The 21131-nt window shown below is 67.9% G+C and overlaps 4 protein-coding genes across 9 annotated transcripts; 3 read left to right on the top strand and 1 right to left on the bottom strand.

Moving 5' to 3' along the window:
- Positions 1 to 444: 444 nt before the first annotated feature.
- On the top strand, positions 445 to 4685 carry USF1 (upstream transcription factor 1). Of its 3 annotated transcripts, none has more exons than XM_082073153.1 (11): positions 445 to 545; positions 2048 to 2114; positions 2217 to 2266; positions 2504 to 2616; positions 2702 to 2803; positions 2884 to 3076; positions 3170 to 3257; positions 3373 to 3431; positions 3664 to 3758; positions 3847 to 3975; positions 4081 to 4685. In XM_082073153.1, the coding sequence occupies exons 2-11, from the start codon at positions 2107 to 2109 to the stop codon at positions 4168 to 4170; spliced, it is 927 nt and encodes a 308-aa protein (XP_081929279.1). In that variant the 5' UTR covers positions 445 to 545; positions 2048 to 2106; the 3' UTR covers positions 4171 to 4685. The 3 variants fall into 3 exon arrangements, with proteins under 3 accessions (XP_081929279.1, XP_081929278.1, XP_081929277.1); XM_082073152.1 differs by having other exon boundaries at positions 2498 to 2616; XM_082073151.1 differs by having other exon boundaries at positions 2498 to 2616; positions 2884 to 3257.
- Positions 4686 to 5303: 618 nt separating this feature from the next.
- Positions 5304 to 9185, top strand: F11R (F11 receptor). Of its 2 annotated transcripts, none has more exons than XM_082073135.1 (9): positions 5304 to 5467; positions 6927 to 6983; positions 7071 to 7184; positions 7262 to 7405; positions 7502 to 7704; positions 7784 to 7886; positions 8159 to 8270; positions 8528 to 8576; positions 8803 to 9185. In XM_082073135.1, the coding sequence occupies exons 1-9, from the start codon at positions 5392 to 5394 to the stop codon at positions 8836 to 8838; spliced, it is 894 nt and encodes a 297-aa protein (XP_081929261.1). In that variant the 5' UTR covers positions 5304 to 5391; the 3' UTR covers positions 8839 to 9185. The 2 variants fall into 2 exon arrangements, 1 of the variants encoding a protein (XP_081929261.1); XR_014186064.1 differs by having other exon boundaries at positions 5306 to 5467; positions 8159 to 8266; positions 8348 to 8576.
- A 1153-nt stretch (positions 9186 to 10338) lies between these two features.
- On the bottom strand, positions 10339 to 11539 carry KCNJ10 (potassium inwardly rectifying channel subfamily J member 10; the record flags this gene model as incomplete). The annotated part of the gene is made up of 1 exon (XM_082073076.1): positions 10339 to 11539. The coding sequence occupies one exon, from the start codon at positions 11537 to 11539 to the stop codon at positions 10409 to 10411; it is 1131 nt and encodes a 376-aa protein (XP_081929202.1). The 3' UTR covers positions 10339 to 10408.
- Positions 11314 to 19485, top strand: KCNJ9 (potassium inwardly rectifying channel subfamily J member 9). 3 transcript variants are annotated; one of them, XM_082073074.1, is made up of 3 exons: positions 11314 to 11450; positions 17139 to 18046; positions 19121 to 19485. In XM_082073074.1, exons 2-3 carry the CDS (start codon positions 17152 to 17154, stop codon positions 19429 to 19431), a joined length of 1206 nt encoding a protein of 401 aa, XP_081929200.1. In that variant the 5' UTR covers positions 11314 to 11450; positions 17139 to 17151; the 3' UTR covers positions 19432 to 19485. The 3 variants fall into 3 exon arrangements, with proteins under 3 accessions (XP_081929200.1, XP_081929199.1, XP_081929201.1); XM_082073073.1 differs by lacking the exon at positions 11314 to 11450 and adding an exon at positions 16386 to 16562; XM_082073075.1 differs by lacking the exons at positions 11314 to 11450; positions 19121 to 19485 and adding exons at positions 16386 to 16562; positions 18131 to 19075.
- The last annotated feature ends 1646 nt before the right edge of the window (positions 19486 to 21131 follow it).

Raw genomic sequence — 21131 nt, 5'->3', positions numbered from 1 at the left:
GAGGCCTCATTTCATGCAACATGGCGGCGCCCGGGGTGGCTTCACGGCGCCGGTGCTGCGGGGGGTTTCTGTGCAGCTCGCCGAGCGTGGCCGGGGCGGGGAGCAGAGCGGGGGGTCTCTCCCCCCGTGGCGGCGGTAGTGGTGGGCCGGGATAGTTTTCACGAGTGGGGTGCGAGGCGTGGGGAGCGATGCCCGCCTCCAAGATGGCGCCGCCCTCACGCAAGATGGCGGCCGGGCGGAAGCGCCGCGCTTCGCCGTCTAAGATGGCGCCCGCGGGGGCCGGCACGCCCTGAGATGGCGCCGGCGGGGAGGGGCGGGGAGGCCGTGCCCGGCGCCAAGATGGCGGCGGTGGCGGCGCAGCTCTACGCGGCGCCCCTGCCCAAAGATGGCGGCGAAGGGGGCGGTGCGCAAGGAGGGGGGGGGGGACACACACCACCCGCTTCCGCCCGCACCCGCCATGGCGGCGCGGCGGCGCCGTGCGCATGTGCGGGGCTCCATGGCGAGACAAGGGGCCGAGCGCGCGCAGGGCGGCCCGGCGCGGCGAGGTAACGGCGGGGGGGGGGGGACACCGGAGCGGGCGGGGGCGGCGGCGGCACCGGGCCGGACACACACCCCCCCGCCCCGGCCCGCGGGCTCCGCGCCGGGCCCCGCCGAGGCCGCCGGGAGCTGCGGGCCCGGCCGCGGCCCCCGGGCCCAGCCGGCGGGGTGCGGGTCCCCCCGCCCGGGATCCGCCGCTTCCCCTCGGGTTTGTCACCCCCGTCCCGGGTCGGCACCGCCGCCCCCGCGCTGTCACCCTCGCACGGGGGGGTCACCGCAGCCTGACACCGCGTTCCGGGGGGAGCGGAGCCGCTCGGGGGGGGACGCGGGGCCGTGACCGGGTGGCGGTGTCCCCGGTGCCTGCGGGGCACGGTCACCGTTTGGGGGTGACGCGGCCACCCCGGGGGGGTCTGTGGCACCAGCCGGACCCCAAAGCGTCCCCCCCGGTGGCTTTGGGGACAGCTGTGTCACCCGGAGGTGGCAGCGGACCCGGGACGGTGACCGCGGTGCTGTCGCGGCGCTGCCGGTGCAGCCGGCACCGGGCTCGGTGTCTCCGCGGTGGCTTCGTCCCCGTCATGGTGCCCCGGGGGTGGCCCCGGGTGGTGGTGACAGCGGGGAGTGGGTCACCCCGGGGGGCTGGGGAGGGGGAGGATGGGGATGGGGAGGGGACAGTGAGGATGGGGAGGGGGGGAAGGGGATGGGGAGGGGGGGAAGATGAGGAGGATGAGGGGAGGAAGGGGATGAGAGGAAGATGATGGGGAGGACAAGGGGAGGAAGATGATGGGGAGGATGAGGGGAGGAAGAGGATGGGGAGGACGAGGGGAGGAAGAGGATGGGGAGGACGAGGGGAGGAAGATGATGAGGAGGACGAGGGGAGGAAGATGATGGGGAGGATGAGGGGAGGAAGATGATGGGGAGGATGAGGGGAGGAAGATGGTGAGGAGGAAGAGGATGAGGAGGACGAAGGGAGGAAGATGGTGGGGAGGATGAGGGGAGGAAGATGGTGAGGAGGAAGAGGATGAGAGGAAGATGATGGGGAGGACGAGGGGAGGAAGATGATGGGGAGGATGAGGGGAGGAAGAGGATGGGGAGGACGAGGGGAGGAAGAGGATGGGGAGGACGAGGGGAGGAAGAGGATGGGGAGGATGAGGGGAGGAAGATGATGAGGAGGACGAGGGGAGGAAGATGATGGGGAGGATGAGGGGAGGAAGATGATGGGGAGGATGAGGGGAGGAAGATGGTGAGGAGGAAGAGGATGAGGAGGACGAAGGGAGGAAGATGGTGGGGAGGATGAGGGGAGGAAGATGGTGAGGAGGAAGAGGATGAGAGGAAGATGATGGGGAGGACGAGGGGAGGAAGATGATGGGGAGGACGAGGGGAGGAAGATGATGGGGAGGACGAGGGGAGGAAGATGATGAGGACGAGGGGAGGAAGATGATGGGGAGGACGAGGTGAGGAAGAGGATGAGGGGAGCAAGGCCACCGTCCCTCACCCCCCTTGTCCCCCCCAGGGCTGTGAAGGCCGAGGCTCCTCCGCGACGTCCCCGCTGATGCCCGAGGGAGCGGAGCGATGAAGGGGTGAGTGCGGGACCCCAAAACCCCCCCATCAAACCCCGGGGTGCCGGTGACAGGGGGACATCCCGGGGGTCCCTGTCCCACCCTCACCCCCTCCCCTGGCAGGCAGCAGAAAGCAGCCGAGACGGAAGAGGGGACGGTGCAGATCCAGGAAGGTGAGCGGGGACCCCGCGGTGGTTTTGGGGGGCGCTGGGGGGGGGCTCTGGGTGCCTCCCGTTGAGCCCCAGACCCTGTCCTTGTCCCCGAGTGAGGGGGACATGGCTCTGACCCAACCCCGGGGGACCCCTCCCCGTCACCATGTGTCCCCCATCCTCATCATGGTGTCCCCCCTCCCCATCGTGGCGTGTCCCCCTCCCCGTCATGGCGTGTCCCCCCCTCGCCTCAAGGTGCAGTGGCCACCGGGGAGGACCCCACCAGCATCGCCATTGCCAGCATCCAGTCGGCCACCACCTTCCCCGACCCCAACATCAAGTATGTCTTCCGCACAGAGAACGGCGGGACGCAGGTACGGGGGGGGGGTTCCGGGGGGGGCGTTTTGGGGGGGGGGACACCACGGCGGGGGGTGACCGGAGCCGCGTCCCTGTGCGCAGCTGATGTACCGCGTGATCCAAGTGGCAGACGGACAGCTGGACGGACAGACGGAGGGCGCGGGCGCCATCAGCGGTTACCCCGCCGCCCAGTCCATGACACAGGTGGGTGTTGGTGGCGTTTGGCGGCACGGGGGTGTCCCCGGCACCCCGTGTCACCGCCGTGTGTCCCCTGTGTCCCCCAGGCCGTCATTCAGGGCGCCTTCACCAGCGAGGACGCGGTGGAGACGGAGGCGGCGGCCACCGAGACCCACTACACCTATTTCCCCACCGCCGCCGTGGCCGACGCCGGCAGCTCCGCCAGCGCGGGGACCGCGGCCACCGCCGTCGTCACCACGCAGAGCTCGGAGGCGCTTCTGGGGCAACCCACCCCCACGGGTATGGGGGGGACACTGCGGGGGGGTGGTCACAACCCATGGGACCCCCAACTCCTCCCAGCTCTGACCCCCTTTGTCACTTTGTGCCGTTCAGGGCAATTCTTCGTGATGATGTCGCCGCAGGAGGTGCTGCAGGGGGGGGCGCAAAGGTCCATCACCCCCCGTGCGCACCCCTACTCGCCGTGAGTGCCAAACCCCCCCCGGTGTCCCCCATGGCGCAAAGTGGGGGATGTCGCCTTTGCCATAGTGGGGTCCCCGCTGGTGTCACCGGGACTGACGCCATCGCTCTCCCCCCAGGAAATCGGAGGCCCCACGGGCCACCCGGGACGAGAAGCGCCGGGCGCAGCACAATGAAGGTACCGGGGGGGTCGTGGGGGGGTGCAGGGTTGTCCCCGGTCACCGTGGTTGTCCCCGGTGACCACGGTCAGGTCAAAAAATCACCCGCAACATCACAAAACTCATCGGTCGAGGATCAAACCTCCTTTGGGGGAGCTGTAATTAGATGCAGATTGAGGGTTGTTCTGGGGGGGTCCTGCTACGGGTCTCACACACTGCTGACCCCGCCCCTGATGTGTCCCCCCACCAAAGTGGAGCGTCGGCGCCGGGACAAGATCAACAACTGGATCGTGCAGCTCTCCAAGATCATCCCCGACTGCTCCATGGAGAACACCAAGTCGGGGCAGGTGGGGACCCCCCAAAAGGGGCGCAGGGGGTGGCTCCCCGGTGTGTCCGTGCCCCCCCCCGTGACCCCCGTGTCCCCCCCCCACCCAGAGCAAGGGCGGCATCCTCTCCAAAGCCTGCGACTACATCCAGGAGCTGCGGCAGAGCAACCACCGCCTGTCCGAGGAGCTGCAGGGCCTGGACCAGCTGCAGATGGACAACGAGGTGCTGCGGCAGCAGGTGACAAACGGGGGGGGGCGCTCCCTGGGGGGGGGGGGGGGGTGTGTGTGTTGGGGGGGGGTCACACTTGTTCTCACCCCCTTTTCCCCCCCGTCATGGTGCCAGGTGGAGGATCTGAAGAACAAGAACCTGATCCTGCGGGCGCAGCTGCGCCAGCACGGCGTGGAGATCGTCATCAAGAATGACAGCCACTGACGGGGACAGGGGGACAGGGGGGGCCGGGGTGCGTCCCCCCCGCGCCGCACCCCCCCCGCAGCCAGCGCCACACCAGGACCCCCCCGTTTGGTTTGTGTCCCGTCCCCCCCCCGCCCCCAACCCCTCGCCCACCCTTTCCCCCCTCGCCCAACATGGGGTGTCACTGTGTCCCCCTCGTCTCTCTCACGTGTCCCCCCCCCCTCCGCGCTTCGTGCACACGCTCTCGGCCAGGGGGGCGGCCCCCCAGCACTGCCTCTGCGCCCCCCAACCCACGGGGACCCCACAGGACCCCCCGACCCGCGGGGACCCCACGCAGCCCCTCGCCCTCCCAATGGGGGTTCGGGGGTCCCGGGTGGGGGGGTGCAGCTCCCCGCTCCCCCCCCCCCCCCGCTGCGGCTGGCCCGGCCCAGCGTGGCCGGACTTTTTTTTTTTTAAAACTCTCTGAATTTAAGAAAAAAAAAAAAAAACACAACAAAAAAAGCGCAAAAAAATGAATAAAAATAGTGATTTGTTTTTCCAGGTCCTACAGCTTCTTCCCCCCCCAGCCTCAGAGCAACTTCCAGGGACCCCCCATTCCTGCCTGAGCCCCCCCGGGATGGGACTTTGTGTCCCTGTGGTGTCACTGTGTTGTGGTGTCACTGTGTTGTGGTGTCACTGTGTTGTGATGTCACTGTGTTGTGGTGTCACTGTGTTGTGATGTCACTGTGTTGTGATGTCACTGTGCCCTCAGGGTCTGGCATTGCTGCCCCATGGTGGCTTTAGGGGTGAACTGGGAGCAACTGGGGTGAACTGGGAGGCCTCTAGGACCCGAGGAGGCCGCAGGCCCCGTCGCTATGGCAACGCCCGGGTCCCCGCCCGACGGCCGCCACGAGGGGCGCAAAGCGCGCCCATTGGCTAGAAGTTCAAGCGCCGTCTCTGATTGGCCGGGAGGCCTCGCCCTCTCCACACCTGTCTCCTGCGCGGCCCCTTCGCTCCAGCCAATCAAGCCGGAGCTGTGTGAGCCGAGACAGCCACTCACTGCAGAGGGGTGTGGTCTCTCCTTGGCGAGACAGCCGCTGCGGCCAATGGAGCCGAGGGAGGGGCGGGGTTTTCTAGCACCTGGCGGAGGGGCGTAGCCGGGTTGGCCCGGCCCCAAGGGGGGCGGTCCCGCTGGGCGGGGCCTACCTGGGCGGGACCGCACCTGGAGCGGGCGGGTCGCGCAGTGCGGCGGCGGCGGCGGCCATGGCGGGAGCGGCGCGGCGGGGCGGCCCCGGGGCCCGGGCCCGGACCCTGCGGCTGCTGCTCGCTGCGGCGGCCGGTGAGTCCCCGGGAAGGGCGGGGTTGCGACCGGCCACGCGGTGCCCGAACAATGGCCCGTGCGTGGGGCGCCGCGGGTACCGGGGAAGCGGCGGGGGTTCCCCCGGGGTGGTGCCGGTGACCGGCGCTGTGCCGGTAACCGGGGCGTGGCGGCGTTACCGCCAGGGGCGGGGTTGGCGTCCCGGGACGGCGGCGCGTTCCCGGTACCGGCGGCGGGTCCCCGGTGCCAACGCCGTCCCCGGGGGTCCCGCGGGGGGGCGGTCACGGCGGGGCCCCGGTGCCGCCGCTCACCGCGATAACGGGCTATTAATAACCCGGCGGCGCCCGCCCGCCCGCACTGGGGAGCCCCGTTAGCACCGAACCCACATGCGGTCCCGTGGCCGCTCCCGGTTTACGGTTGTTTTTGTGGGTGCACAAGAGCTTCGCCACCCGGGCGGGGGTTGTGCCGGTGCCGCCGAGCCCGTTACCGACTCCCGGTACCGGGTGGGGGGGGGGTTCGGGGCACCGGGGGGAGGGACCGGGCGCGGGGAGCGGATCCGGCCGCACTTCCCGGGGCCGGAAACCGGGTGAGGCCAAAACATCCCGGCCGGGCTGGCGGGTTTGCTGGGCTGGTCCCGTCCCGGTGTCCCCGGTGTCCCCGGTGTCCCCGTCCCGCTGCCCCGGGGCCGCTGTCGGGCCGTGTCTCCCCCGCCCTGGGTTAATGAGTAGCCGGTGTCGCCGACGCTCCCAAAGGCCAAAGTGACGGTGGTGGCTTTCCTGTCCCCATTGTCACTTCCCTTCTATTGTGCTGGGATAGTCCCGGGTTTGGGATTAACCCCATCCTGCCTGATTTCCACCCACAATGGGGACCCATGTGATGGTCCCTGGGGGCTGGGGGTGTCACCTCCCTGGGGCTGGGGGTGTCACCTCCCTGGGGCTGGGGGTGTCACCTCCCTGCGGTTTGAGGTGTCACCTCCTACTGCATCTGCCCCAAATCCCCCAAACCCTTGTCCCAAGGGGTCAGGGGGGTCCTGGCTGTCACCGTGTCACCGGCGCTGGGGAGCGGTGCCAGACCCTATGCCTGGGGACACCAGACACCCCGTTTCCCCCTCATTTCACCCCAAAATCGCTCTTTTCCGCTGACACCCGCCCAGGTTTCTCTCGGTGGCGTTTCGGGGTGCGAATGTGCGGGTGGCTTGGGGACGAGGCCACCACCCGGTCACCGGCCCCGGGGCCACGGTGACAACCCGTGGGGACGCGGGGGGTGTCACGTGCGCGGCGCGTTGTGAAACCGGGAGGAACGGGGCAGGGCGGGGGGAACGTGACGGTGACGGTGGCGGGAGCGGCAGGACGGGATTTTCCGGCTCTCGCCGCCGTGACGCACCACGCGGCACGAGCGTCACCTCGGGGCTCCCGCTGCCCCCCCCGGCGCCCCAAATCTTGTCACCGGCGTCTCTCACCGTGTCCTTTCCCCCCCACAGTGGCCCTGGCGGGAGCTCAGGTCACCTCTGAGACCAAAGAAGTCCCTGAGCATCAGAGTGAGTGACTGTCCCCTGTCCCCCGGGGCTGCCAGTGGGGGGTCCCGCTTGGGGGTGTCCCCAACCACAGTGTCCCTGTCCCCACAGCCGCCAACATCCCCTGCTCAGCATTTAAGTCCAGCTGGGGCAACCCCCGCATCGAGTGGAAGTTCCAAAAAGGCTCCACGCTCGTGCTCTTCTACTACGGGGGGGAGCTGACAGGTACACCCCCCCCATCCCCACGGTGTCCCCTGTTTGTCCCCACCATGTCCCAGCGCCACGTCCCCTTGTCCCCGCAGAGCCGTACCGGGAGCGGGTGACGTTCTCGCCCACCAGCATCCAGCTGAGCGCGGTGACACGCGAGGACACCGGCCGCTACATCTGCGAGGTGGTGGGGTCCGGCAGCCAGATCGCCAAGTCCGAGGTCAACCTCATCGTCCAAGGTGTGTCCCTCCCCGGGTGGCCTTGTCCCCGTTGTCCCCGCCGCGGCGTGGGCCGGCCGGTTGGCCGGGGGGGCTCACCGGCGCCCTGTCCCGCAGTGCCGCCGTCCACGCCGGTGGCCCGTGTCCCCAGCTCGGCCACCATCGGCAGCCGGACCGTCCTGCGCTGCAGCGAGACCGAGGGGTCCCCCCCCCCAACGTTCCGCTGGTACAAGGACGGGATGGTGATGCCCTCGGACCCCAAATCCAGCCCCACCTTCCGCAATTCATCCTACAGCCTGGACTCCGCCACCGGAGAGCTGGTGAGCGCCAGGGGGTGACATTGCGGGGGACACCAACCTGGGGACCCCCCCAGCTTGCGCTCACCCCCCCTTCCCGCAGGTGTTCGAGCCCCTCAGCGCCTTTGACAGCGGGGAGTATCATTGCGAGGCCACCAACAACGTGGGGCCCCCCCAGAAATCCAGCGCCATCCGCATGGAAGCCAGTAAGGGACGGGGGGGACAGCGGGTGACACGTGTGTCCCCCCCGTTGTGGGGCTGCGCTGGGCTCTGCCCGCCCTTGGCCCTCCCAAGTTAATTAACGGTGATGTTTAATTAACAAACCCTGCGTTGGTGCTTTGGGGGTGAGGGGGTTAAACTGGGCGCCTCGCCCTGAAGTGGGATCTGCTTTGTTGCTGGGGGGCTGGCTCAGGCACGGGGGGTTGGGCCCCCCCCCCCCGGTGTTGTCCCCAATGTCCCCAGTGTCCCCCTTTTCCAGGCGAGGTCAACGTGGGCGGCATCGTGGCGGCCGTCGTGGTGCTGCTGATGGTGCTGGGCCTGGCGGCCTTTGGCATCTGGTTCGCCTACAGCCGCGGCTTCTTCAGCAGTGAGTGACCCCCCCAGACCCCCCCGGGACCCCCAAACCCCCCACACCCCAAAAAAACCCATTTTGTTCCTTTTGTTTCAGAGAGAAAAGAGTAAGTGACGCCATCGCGCTGCTGCCTCTTCCTCCTCCAGCGGGGACAGGGGGGGCTTTGTCCCCCTCTGTGTCCCCCCCCAGGCTGGGACGGTGCCTGGGGTGTCCCCAGGTGCTGGGGTGGGGACACGGGGACAGTGTTTGCGTGTCCTGACGCGTTGTTTTCCGCAGCACCGGCAGCAAGAAGGTGATTTACAGCCAACCCTCGCAGCGCAGCGACGTGAGTACGGGCTGGGACGGTGTCCCCTCCCCGCGGTGTCCCCTCCCCGCGGTGTCACCTCCCCTTCCCCACGGATCCCAAAGGGGTGACCCCAGTGTCCCCCTGGGCTGGCAGGTGCCACCCCATCCCCAGCGTCCCTTGTCCCCAATGTCCCCGTCCTGCTTTCCCTGGGGACAGTGGCACAGCCAACCCGTGTCCCCCATTAATGTCACCTTTGTCCCCGCAGGGCGAGTTCAAGCAGACGTCGTCCTTCTTGGTGTGACCCCCACCCCGTGTAAATGTCCCCAATTCTGTCCCCACGTCCCCGTTTCCCCCATTTTAACGATTATTTTTTTAAGTCTCAGCCGGTGCCTTCGCAGCCCCTCAGGGGTTTATTTTTTGGGGGGGGTCGCATGTTCCCCCCCCGTCCTGTCCCCTCCCCAGCAGGACATGGGTTGTGACCCCGCGCTTGGGGACGTCACCATGTCCCCAAGTGGGGGGACAGGTCTGGGGGGGGGGGGGGGTTGGTGTCACCCTACCCCCCTCCCCAGCCATCCTGGGTCCTACTGGTCCCAGTTGCCCCCCTGTACTGGGGGGCAGCAGCTGCTGGAAATAAACCGTGTCCTTGTACTGAGCGGTGTCTGTTCGGGGGGGGGGGGACACGGGTGGGGGACCCTGGGGACATGGGGGTGACACGCAGCCCCCCACGGTCAACATCACCTTTATTTAGTAACCGCTTTACCTTTCCCCCCCCTAAATCGAAGATCCAGGAGGGGGGTGGGACAGTCTGTGTGGGGAGGAAACGGCCCCCCCTGGTCTGTACATACGATTAGTGGTGCTATATATATATATATATATATAATGTATATGGGGTGTCGGCGCGGGGGGGCCGCGGTTAATTAGCAGAGCTCTACGTTAGCAGCAGTGATGGGGCCGGGGGGGCACCCGGCCTGGGGGGACACGGCGCCGCGTCCGATTATCGGTGACACCCTGGGGTGCGTCCCCAGCCCCGGCTTGTGTCCCCAACCCTGGGATGTGTCCCCAACCCTGACCTGGAGCAGGGGGGTCAGCGCAGGGGGGAGGGTCCAGCCTGGGGGGAGTTTTGGGGGGCAAAAGGGCCCATGAGGGGACGGGATGGGGGCGGTGAGTCAGTGACATCTCCAGGGCTGGTGGCATTAAGGGCTGGTGGCACCTTGAGGACTTGTGACACCTCCAGTGCTGGTGGCATCTTCAACACTAGTGACACCCCCAGAACTGGTGACATTAAGGGCTGGTGGCACCTGGGGGACTGGTGACACCTCCAGAGCTGGTGGCACTAAGGGCTGGTGACACCTCCAGAGTTGGTGGCATCAAGAGCTGGTGGCACTTCCAGAGCTGGTGGCATTAAGGGCTGGTGACACCTCCAGAGCTGGTGGCACCTCCAGAACTGGTGGCATTAAGGGCTGGTGGCACTTCCAGAGCTGGTGGCACCTGGGGGCTGATGACTCCTCCAGAGCTGGTGGCATTAAGGGCTGGTGACACCTCCAGAGCTGGTGACACTAAGGGCTGGCCGCACCTCCAGGGCTGGTGACACCTTCAGGGCTGGTGGCATCTAGTGGCTAGTGGCACCTGGGGGGAGGCTGGTGCCACCTCCAGAGCTGGTGCCATTAAGGGCTGGTGACACCTCCAGAGCTGATGACACCTGGGGGGCTGGTGACATTAAGGGCTGGCCGCACTTCCAGGGCTGGTGACACCTCCAGGGCTGGTGGCATCTACTGGCTAGTGGCACCTGGGGGGGGGTGCTGGTGGCACCTCCGGGGCTGGTGACACCTCCGGGGCCATTGTCCCCTCTGTGCCCAGCATCCCCCGTCGCCTCAGACGTTGCTGATGCGCACGCTCAGCGCCGTCCCCTCCCTGTCACCCGCCTCCCGCAGCGACTCCTCCAGCTTCACCTTCTCGGGGTCCCCGAGGCGGCCGCCCCCGCGTTGGGGACACGGCGCCGCCACCTGCACCACGCGGTCGAACAGGCTGAAATCGGCCACGTACTTGCCGCTGGCCGAGAGCGAGATGGCCGGGCTGAACTCGTAACCCCACAGGATCTCCTCGGGCAGGTAGGACGTGCGCACCTGGCACGTGGCGCTGGTGGACTCCACCGTGCCGCTCAGGATCACCACCAGCTCGAAGTCCCCGTCCCCCGCGCGAAGGGCCACGTCGCGGAACGGGCTGGCGTCGTCCAGCACGTGGTAGAAGGTGAGGGGCAGGATGAGGAAGGGGCTGTCGGAGGACGTGTCCACCTGGAAGTCCACGTTGAGTTGGTTGAGCCGCAGGTTCTCGCCTTCCTTGGTGAGGTGGGGCCGTAGGAGCTTCCCGGTGACCTGGCAGCCGATGAGGAGGCTCTTGCGCATGTTGGCCACGCGCACCATCAAGCAGGTCTTGCCCTCGTGTTGGGCCACCACGGCGTTCTGGCTGAACTTGATGGTCTCGGCGCGTTTCTTAGGCCGGGCGATCTTCGCCAAGAAGGTGCCGGTGATGAAGATCTCCAGGATGGTGGTGAGGACCAGCTGGGCGATGAGCAGCACGATGGCCAACGGACACTCCTCGCTGATGTAGCGGAAGCCGTAGCCGATGGTGGTCTGGGACTCCAAGGAGAAGAGGAAGGCTCCGGTGAGCGTGTGCACCTGCATGACGCACGGCGTGTGGTTGGCCGGCGGCTCAAACTCCAGCAGGTCCCCGTGGGCCACGGCCACCAGGTACCAGACGACGCCGAAGGCGAACCAGGTGCCGGCGAAGGTGGCGGAGAAGAGGAGCAGCTTGTAGCGCCACTGCATGTCGATGAAGGTGGTCCAGAGGTCCTTGAGGTAGAGGAAGCGCTTGTCGGCGATGTGCTCCATGCGCACGTTGCTGCGCCCGTCCTTGGTGAGCACCCGGCGCCGGCGCAGCCCCATCAGCGGGCGGCCCTCGGTCTGCGTGGTCTGGCTGTAGTAAACCTTGGTGGCCGACGTCATCTGGGGACGAGGGGACAAGGGGGTCAGGAGGGGACAAGGCGAGTCAGGAGGTGATGGGGGGAGTGTTGAGTAAGGGGGTGGAGGGAAGAGGGGAGACTGACAGATGGAGAAGATGGACGGGTGGGTGATGGATGGAGAAGAGGAAGAAGAAGGTGGAGAAGAGGATGGATGGATGGATGGATGGATGGATGGATGGATGGATGGAGAACACGTACAGATGGATGATGGAGGGATGAAGAGGAGGAAGAAGATGGATGGACGAATGGATGGAGAAGTGGATGATGGATGGAGAGGAGGGAGGGAGAAGATGGATGGATGAAGAGGATGGATGGATGAAGAGGGAAGGAGAAGATGGATGGATGAAGAGGATGGATGGATGAAGAGGATGGATGGATGAAGAGGATGGATGGATGAAGAGGGAGAAGGAAAACGGAGAATGCGGATGAACGAATGGATGGAGAAGATGGATGATGGATGACGGATGGAGAAGAAGGAAGGAGAAGAGGGATGGATGGAGGACACAGATGGACAGAAGGATGGACAGTCGTAGAGGAGCAATGGGTGAGAATACAGATGGTGACAGACGGACAGAAGGAGAGGACGGATGTCCCCTCTGTCCCCTGGCAGCCCTCCCGTCCTGTGGAGGGGACCCAGGTGTCCTGGCCGGGCAGGAGGAAGAGGAAGGGGGATGAATGGGAGGTGACGGGGACAAAGGGCTGGTGGCGGCGCCAGGCGCGTTTCCGTCCCCGTCCCTGTCCCCGTCCCTGTCCCCTGCCAGCCCCGGCGGCACAGAAAGGCCCTTTCAGCCCCCGCCAGCCTTTGGCCCCACCGCGGCTTCCGCCACGGCAGCGTGCCGGGGACACGGGGACACGGTGGCACCCTGGGGGGTCTCCTTGGAGCCCGGTGTCCCTGCCCTTGCCAAAGCCGGGGGAACGTGGGTGGCACTGCCACCGTCCCGCCTGTGCCACGTCCCCTCCTGGTGAAATGCCCTGAGGAGGGGACAGTGACACCGGGGACACGGACCTGCCACATCCCAGCTGAGCTGCCGGGGGTCCCCAGAGCCACCATGTCCCCAAAGCCACCATATGTCCCCAAAGCCACCATGTGTCCCCAGAGCTCTCCCAACACCAAGCAGCAACGGGCACCAGATCGTCACCGGGGGGCCACAGTGGCCCCTGCACCCCCAAGGTCCTTCTGCTCCTCTGGGCCTCCTTAGTCCCCCTTCCCGGGGTCTCCGCCCCCTCCTCATTTTTGGGGTCACTGCACCCCATAATGTCCCCCTCGGGGGCTGCGTGCCCCTGTGCCCTTCCCATGCAGGGACACGGGTTGTGACAAGCCAGCGCTTGTTCCCGGCGCGGGGACGGTGCCCGCGGGCAGAACCGGTTACCCATTAACCCCCCTCACCCCCCGTGCCTCAGTTTCCCCCCCCAGGGGACACTGGATGCAAACGGGGGCGCCCGTCCCCGCCTGGGGGGTCCAGGTGGGACAGGGGGGACACAGGGACACGTCCCCCCCCATCCCGTCCCGCTGGCACCACCAGCGCGGGCGCCGTGCCTGTGGCCGCGCCGTGCCAGCCATGGCCGGGCTCCCCGCCAGGGCGTCCCCCCCACCTCGAAACTGGGGCGCCGGCCTCCCCGTACTGGTGCCAACTGGGAACTGGGGTGTGTGTGATGGGGGGGGGGGTGCGACCCCATCCCCACAGTGGGTCGGGGTCTTGGGGGGACGGCGCCGTGGGGCAGGTCCCGTGGGGCTGGGGGTGCGGGGCGGGCGCGCGGGGTGGTGGGGGGGGGGGGGGGGGGACAGGGACAGTGGGGCCATTGTCAGAGGCCTCAATGGAGCTGGCGGGGCACAATGGCGCTTTGACGAGGCCCCTCGTTAGCATGCAGGGCCCCGCGCCCGCCGCCAGCGCAGCCCCCAATGGGGGTCCCCCCGCCACCCACCCCCCGGACGCCTGGGTCCCCCCCCCACCAGACCCCCCTTGTACCTCCCCGTACCCCCCAATTTATGCCGAAGCGGTTTGAGCCCAAATGCGGGGCTGGTGCCCCCAGGGGATGAATGTCCCCATGTCCCCATGTCCCTGTGCCCTTCACGCTGCCACCCACAGCCGGGAAACGCCGGGGGGCAGGAGCTGCCACCCCCCCCGGCCATGGGGGCAATGGGGACCCCCCAGTCCCCCCCAGCAGCACCCGCGGCACTGCCAAATGACCATTTTTGTGTAGTCCGCCCCAGCGCTGCCCAACCCTCGTCAGCCAAAGCTGCAGATTGGGGGGAAAAACAGCCAATTTGGGCCCTTTTTTGAGCGCGTCCCATGGGGCCACAGGCTCCTGTGGCCACTGGAGAAGCCACCGTGGCATCGGTAACCACCGGCCCCGTTAACCCAGAGCCTCATTAACCCCCAGCCCTATTAACCTGCAGCCCAGGGAGCTCAGAGCCTGGTTAATCCACACCAGGGATAACCCACAGCCCGGTTAACCCACACCATGGGTAACCCACAGCCCAGTTAACCCACACCATGGGTAACCCACAGCCCGGTTACCCTGCAGCTGAGATAACCTGGACCCCAGGTAACCCACAATTGGGATAACCCACAGCCCAGATAACCCACAGCCCGGATATCCCACATCTGGGATAAGCCACACTCAGGATAAACCACACCTGGGATAAACCACACCTGGGATAAACCACTGCCCAGTGTGGCTAATCCGTGAGCCTGCTAATCCACAACCTGGTTAATCTGGTGTGACTAACCCGCAGCCCAGTTAACCCACAGCCCGGTTAACCCACGGCCCAGCCAGGGCCACCAGTGCCTGGTGGGACCCACTTGCCCCCTGTGGGGACCCGGGAGGTGACAGGGACACTCCAGCCCCCTCCACCCAAATGCCTTTGAAACGCTCCATCCTTGGGAACCTGAGCCCCCCATGGGGGACACCCACAGGGAGCAAGGGGGACATGGGGATATGTGACATGGGGATACAGGGACATGGGGACAGAGGGATGTGGGGATATGTGACATGGGGATACGTGACATGGGGACTTGGGGATATGGGGGCAGAGAGATGCAGGGACATGGGGATGTGCAGAATGCGGATATGGGGTGACAGGGGGACATGGTGTACAGGAGGACTTGGGGACATGGGGACACGGGGACACAGGGACGTGTTGTGGAGGTATATGGAGCTGCGGAGATGTGGGGACACGGGGTTATGGGGTCACAGGGATGTGGGGGACACAGGGTTACAGGGTCCCAGTACCAGGAGCCACGGGGCTGCAGGGACCCGGGGACCGATCCCACTCTGGCAGGTGCCCCAGAGGGGACAGGAGGGGACGGGGATGGACGGGGACCCCCGGTGCCCCCCCCTCGCCCTTACCTTGCTCGGGGAGGACCCGGGGTCCCGGTCCCGGCTGGCTCAGCCCCACCGCCGCCTCCCCATGGGCTTTATGGCTCGGCGGGGCCGGCGGCGGCGGGACGGGACAGGCCCCCCCGCTGCCCCCCCCGGCCCGGGCCGCCTCGCCGGGCCCGGCCGGCACCGATTGGCGGGGCCGGGGAGGGGGCCCGGGCCGGGGAGGAGCCGCCGGGGGCGGGCCGGGGGTTAATGGGGTGGAAAACGAGCCGGTCCGCACCGGGTCACGTTACCGGCCACGGGGCGGGGGGGGGGCGGGGGAGGCCGGGGGACCCCGCCCGTAGCCACCGGCACCAGGGAGGGGCCGGGCGGGGTCCCCCGGGCTCCGGTACCGGGCAGAGCCCCCCCCGGCTGCATCCCACCCCCCGAGCATCCTTATGGGGACAACACCACCCACCCACACACGCACAGTGACCCCCCCAGCATCCCTGTGGGGACAACGACAGCTCCGGCGCTGCCGCTTGGCCGTGGGGGGTCGGGGGGGCCGTGGGGCCGGGGGGGTCCGTGGGGTCCGTGGCAGCGCGGGGCGCGGCTCCGGGCCCCCCCGCACAAGGCCCCGCTGTTCCGGGGCCGGTTCCCCGGGGCCGAGGGACAAAGCGCCTTTGTTCGCCCGGGGGGGCCGGGGCTGAGCGGGGGCTCCCGGAGGCGGCACCGGGGGAGGGTCTGGAAAGGACGGAGGGTGGCTAGTGACCACCGAGCCCGGGCTAGTGGGGGGGGGGGGGCTAGTGAGGGGCACACTTGGCTAGTGAGGGGGGCCCTGGGCTAGTGAGAAGAGAACTGGGCTAATGAGGGGGTCTGGGCTGGTGAGGGGGGCACTGGGCTAGCGAGGGGAGTCTGGGCTAGTGAAGAGGGCATTGGGCAAATGAGGGGGAGCTGGGCTAGTGAGGGGTGTCTGGGCTAGTGAAGGGGGGCATTGGGCAAATGGGGGGGGTCTGGGCTAGTGAGGGGGGCATTGGGCAAGTGACGGGGGTCTCTCGGCCTGCGCGGGGCAGTCGTGGCCACCTGTGCATCGTCTGGGCCAGCGGGGAGGGTGGGACCTCGCGTGTCCCCCCCGCACCGTGCTCAGTGTCACACGCGTGTGCACATCCCGCTCCCACCCCGATGTGTCCCGTGTCACCCCCCCACGCGCTGCGCCCCGCGCGTGTGTCCCCTCAGTCCTGTCCCCCGTGACCCCCCCGGGTGTCCCCAGGTGTTCGCCCCCCCGCCGCGTCCCGCACACGCGTGTGCGAACCCCCGTCCCACGCGTGCTGTCCCACGCGTGTGCACCGCGCCGGCGGGGGGTCACTTGTGAGGGTCCGGGGGGGTGGGGGGGTCACGGGTGGGGGGCCCGGGGGCGGGCGGCCCGGGGGGGCGGGCGCTGGTCGGTATTTTTAGCCGCGCGCTCCCGGGGCGCAGCCGTTGCCGGGGAACGGCGGGAGCGCAGCCAAGGGAACGGCGGGGGGGGGGGAAACAGGAACGGGAACGGGGGGGCTGCTCCGGGACCAGGGCCGGCACCGGCAGCGGGTCCGACACCGGCAGCGGGCCCGGGAGCGATCGGCGCGGCCCCGCTGCGCCCCCCGCGCCATGTGTGCAGCGCACCGGGGCTGCGCGGCCCGGCGGGAGCGGCGGCCGCGGGGGGAGCGGTGAGTGCGGGGCCGGGGGGGGGGACACGACACAGCCCGGGGGGGGGTCCTGCTGCTTCCCCTGCGCCCCACAGCCCCCTGCACGCCCCGCCGCCGCAGCGCACGGGGGGGCACCGGGGACCCCCCTCCACGGGTGGGGGTGCTGGGAGCCCGGCCTGCGTGGAGGGCCCCCCCCAACCCCAGCACAGAGCGCGGAGGGTGCGCCCCGCCCCCCCGCCTCCGTTCGGCCCCACGAACCCGGGTGGAAATGGGGGTGGTCCTCCACGGTGTGGGGGGCACAAGACCCCCAGGCCGGGCGGGGGGGGTACAGGTGGAGGGGGTGGGTGTGCACACGTGGGTGTGTGCAAGGGGGGGGCTGTGCATGCAAGGTGTGCACACGCGTGTGCAGGTGTGTACAGGTGCGTGCACACGCGTGGGCTCAGCACCCCCGCGCGCTCCTCTGCCTTATTTTACCCCCCCCTCCCCAATTCACCAGCACAGCCCCCCCCCACGCACCAGCCGACGCCACTGTCCCCTCCCAGTCCCCCCAGTTTGCAGGGGGCGAGCGGCACCGTTAACCCTCTCCTTGCCCCACAGGCGCTGAGGGGTGATGGCGCAAGACAACGCCGCCTTCTGCGGGGTCCCCGAGGGGCTCCCGGGGGACACCAAGCCCCCCCTTGTCCCCCCCAAGCGTCGGGGGGCCGGCGCCCGCAAGCGCCAGCGTTACGTGGAGAAGGACGGGAAGTGCAACGTGCAACACGGGAACGTGCGGGAGACTTACCGCTACCTCACCGACATCTTCACCACGCTGGTGGACCTCAAGTGGCGCTTCAGCCTCCTCGTCTTCATCCTGGCCTACGCCGTCACCTGGCTCTTCTTCGGCCTCATCTGGTGGTTCATCGCCTATTGCCGGGGGGACCTGGAGCACCTGGAGGACCACGCTTGGACGCCTTGCGTCAACAACCTCAACGGCTTCGTCTCCGCCTTCCTCTTCTCCATCGAGACAGAGACCACCATCGGCTACGGCCACCGCGTCATCACCGACAAGTGTCCCGAGGGCATCGTGTTGCTGCTCCTCCAGGCCATCTTGGGCTCCATGGTCAACGCCTTCATGGTGGGCTGCATGTTCGTGAAGATCTCCCAACCCAACAAGCGCGCCGAGACCTTGGTGTTCTCGTCCCACGCCGTGGTCTCGCTGCGGGACGACCGGCTCTGCCTGATGTTCCGTGTGGGCGACCTGCGGGACTCGCACATCGTGGAGGCGTCCATCCGCGCCAAGCTCATCAAGTCCAAGCAGACGCAGGAGGGCGAGTTCATCCCCCTGGACCAGACCGACCTGAGCGTGGGCTTCGAGACGGGCGACGACCGGCTCTTCCTCGTCTCTCCCCTCATCATCAGCCACGAGATCGACGAGCGCAGCCCCTTCTGGGACGTCTCGCGGCACCAGCTGGAGAAGGACGATTTCGAGATCGTCGTCATCCTCGAGGGGATGGTGGAGGCCACAGGTAACGGGGATGCCGGTGGTGGTTTTGGGGGGTGGGATGTGCTTGGGGACATCTTATCTCCACAGGGATGCTTCACCTTCACAGGGGACATCTCACCTGCATGGGGACATCTCAACCCTGGGTGTTCCTGCCCCGTCCTACTGGGACGTGACCCCAAATTCCCCCTCCCCCCCAAGCTCAGCCTGGGTCCCCCCCACCAGAACAAGCCCATTGCGGGGGGTGCAGCCTTCACCAGGAGCGTGGGGAGGGGGTCCCGATGACAGTGACAGCCCCTGATGTCCTAGTCCATCCCCTGCTCACTGGGGTGTCTCATGCAACTGGGTGCTGTACAGATGCCCCCAGCCAGGATTGGGGTGCCCCTGTGCACAGGGGTGCAGTCCAGCCCCCCCCCAGCCAGGAGCAGGGCACCCCATGCAGTGGGTGCTGCAGATTTTGGGGTGCACCACAAAAGGGGTGTAGCACAGATTGGGGTCCTGCATGCAGTGGGTGCTTCAGACATTGGGGTGCCCCACACAACAGGTGCAGCACAGATTGGGGTGCAGATATTGGGGTGCCCCACACCATGGGTGCAGCACAGATTGGGGTCCTGCATGAAGTGGGTGCTTCAGATATTGGGGTGCCCCACACAACAGGTGCAGCACAGATTGGGGTGCCCCACACAACAGATGTAGCATAGATTGGGGTGCAGATATTGGGGTGCCCCACACAGTGAGTGCAGCACAGATTGGGGTCCTGCATGCACTGGGTGCTTCAGATATTGGGGTGCCCCACACAATGGGTGCAGCACAGATTGGGGTCCTGCATGCACTGGGTGCTGCAGATGTTGGGGTGCCCCACACAATGGGTGCAGTACAGAATGGGGTCCTGCATGCACTGGGTGCTGCAGATGTTGGGGTGCCCCACACAATGGGTGCAGTACAGAATGGGGTCCTGCATGCACTGGGTGCTGCAGATATTGGGGTGCCCCACACCACGGGTGCATCACAGCCCCCTCCACCCACCCCATTACCACGGGTCACCCCGCCACGTCCCCACGTCCCCGGGCCGGGTGTCCCGGGCTGTCCCCCCGCGCAGGGATGACGTGCCAGGCCCGCAGCTCGTACCTGGCGGACGAGGTGCTGTGGGGCCACCGTTTCACGCCGCTGCTCAGCCTGGAGGAAGGATTCTACGAGGTGGACTACGGGGGGTTCCACCACACCGTGCCGGTGCCCACCCCCGCCTGCAGCGCCCGCCAACTGGCGGCCGCCGCCGCCCGCCGGGACGCGCATCTCTACTGGTCCATCCCCAGCCGCCTGGACCAGCCGCTGGAGGAGGCGGCGGGGGGGGAGCCGCCCGGTACCCCCCGCCAGCGCAACGGCAGCCTGGCCAGCCCCGAGGGGCGGTGATGGGCGCTGGGGTGCTGGGCGCCCCGCTGCTCCCCGTTTGCTGTTAATAAATACGTACACACCCCCCCCCACACACACACCCCGCACAGTGATTCAGGGTGCTGAATAGGGGGATGCGGCGGGGGGGCAGGGCGGTGAACCCATTTGGGAATTTGGGGTTCAGGGGGGTTGCCATCGGGCAGGGATTAGTGCCCCCCACCCCACGGTAATGGGGGGGGGGGGGTCAGACTGTGGGACATCGCTCCCCGCCCCCGCGGCATCCCCGCTGTCCCCCCGCGGACCCCGCAGCAGCGGAGGGGGCGGGGCTTAGAGAAATGGGCGGTGCTTAGCAAATGGGCGTGGCCAAAGGAGGGTGATGCATCGGGAAGCCACGCCCACTTACCCGCCCGTCGCCCCGCTCATCGCCCCGCTCTTCGCCCCGCCCACTTCTCCGCCCGTCGCCCCGCCCACCACCCCACCCTTTGCCCCGCCCAGCCCCGCCCACGCCGCGGGTGGAGCAGCCGGGGGGGGCAGGAGCTGCACCCCCTCATAGCCACGCGTGGGTTCGGGGGACATCGGGGCGGTCCTCACGCGTGTGCGCACACACGGCTGGACCGGAGTGGGGGGTGATGTGTGCGCACACGCGTGAGCAGCGGGGGGAGCGACACGGCCACTCTGCCGTGTCCCCCCCACCGGCTGCCGCATTCCTGCCGCCCACGGGCAGCAGCTGCGCGGGGCGGGGGCACGATCCTGGCACGGGCAGGGGCACACGCGTGTGCAGGACACCCCCCCCCAATCCCGCGGGGACACGCGTCACGCTGCCACTTTGGGCAGGGAACTGGAGCAACTGGGAGGACTGGGCTGCCCCCGGGCAGCGGGGTGGGGGCCGGACGCCTGGGTCCCCCGTGGGGCCGGACGCCTGGGTCCCCGGTGGGGGCCGGGGTGGGGTCGCAGCACGTGGCGCCTGCGCCCGCGTCATCTGTTTGCTCAGCTTGGGGACAGCGGGAGGGGGACAGCAGGGGACACAGGCTGGGTAAACACCCCCCCCCTGCAACTGGCCTCGATGTGCCCGGCCCCAACTGGGATGGAGTGGGGGGACTGGGAAGAACTGGGGGGACTGTGGGTGCTGGGGAATACTGGGATGGACTGGGAGGACTGGGAGGGACTGGGATGGACTGGGGAGACTGTGGGTGCTGGGGAATGTTGGGATGGACTGGGGGAACTGGGAGGGACTGGGATGGACTGGGGTGCACTGAGACTGTGAGTTGCTGGGGCAGTTGAGGGGAGACTGGGAGAGACTGGGGCATACTGGGAGAGACTGGGGATGGACGGGGAGGTGCTGGGGAAGGTGGGAAGTGTTGGCAGGTTTGGGGGGGAACTGGGGCAGGTTGGGAGATACTGGGACAGATGGGTCGCTGGTACAGACTGGGAAGTCTGGTCCAGACTGGGGATACTGGGCTGCACTGGGAGCTCCAGGCTGGACCTGGGAAGCGGTGCAGCAGAGCGGGGATGCTGGCCACACTGGTGGCACTGGTGCAGACTGGTGGCACTGGTGCAGGGGGCTGTGGGCCCCACGGGCGTGCCCCCCCCATGCCCTTGAGCTGCCCTTGACGGTTGCCATGGCGACTAAGCCGGACCTTGGGGGGTTTTGGGGGGGGTGGAACAGGGAGGGAGCTGCACTGGGAAGGGACCTTAGAGCGGGACTGGGGGCACTGGGGCTG

The sequence above is a fragment of the Streptopelia decaocto genome (genome assembly GCF_964273445.1).
Source record: "Streptopelia decaocto genome assembly, chromosome: 26".
In the NCBI taxonomy this organism is placed as follows: Eukaryota; Metazoa; Chordata; class Aves; order Columbiformes; family Columbidae; genus Streptopelia; species Streptopelia decaocto.
Note: the sequence above shows the minus strand (reverse complement) of the source record. Positions and strands in the feature narration are given on the sequence as shown.

Bases quoted from the DNA above. Each gene is read 5' to 3' on its own strand.
- USF1 (XM_082073151.1), top strand. The intron at 2,267-2,497 runs GTGAGCGGGGAC...CCTCGCCTCAAG, and splicing joins GACGGTGCAGATCCAGGAAG to GTGCAGTGGCCACCGGGGAG. The intron at 3,258-3,372 runs GTGAGTGCCAAA...CTCTCCCCCCAG, and splicing joins CGTGCGCACCCCTACTCGCC to GAAATCGGAGGCCCCACGGG.
- F11R (XM_082073135.1), top strand. From the start codon at position 5,392: ATGGCGGGAGCGGCGCGGCGGGGCGGCCCCGGGGCCCGGGCCCGGACC. The intron at 7,705-7,783 runs GTGAGCGCCAGG...CCCTTCCCGCAG, and splicing joins ACTCCGCCACCGGAGAGCTG to GTGTTCGAGCCCCTCAGCGC. The intron at 8,271-8,527 runs GTGACCCCCCCA...TGTTTTCCGCAG, and splicing joins CGCGGCTTCTTCAGCAGTGA to CACCGGCAGCAAGAAGGTGA.
- KCNJ9 (XM_082073074.1), top strand. From the start codon at position 17,152: ATGGCGCAAGACAACGCCGCCTTCTGCGGGGTCCCCGAGGGGCTCCCG. The intron at 18,047-19,120 runs GTAACGGGGATG...CCCCCCGCGCAG, and splicing joins GGGGATGGTGGAGGCCACAG to GGATGACGTGCCAGGCCCGC.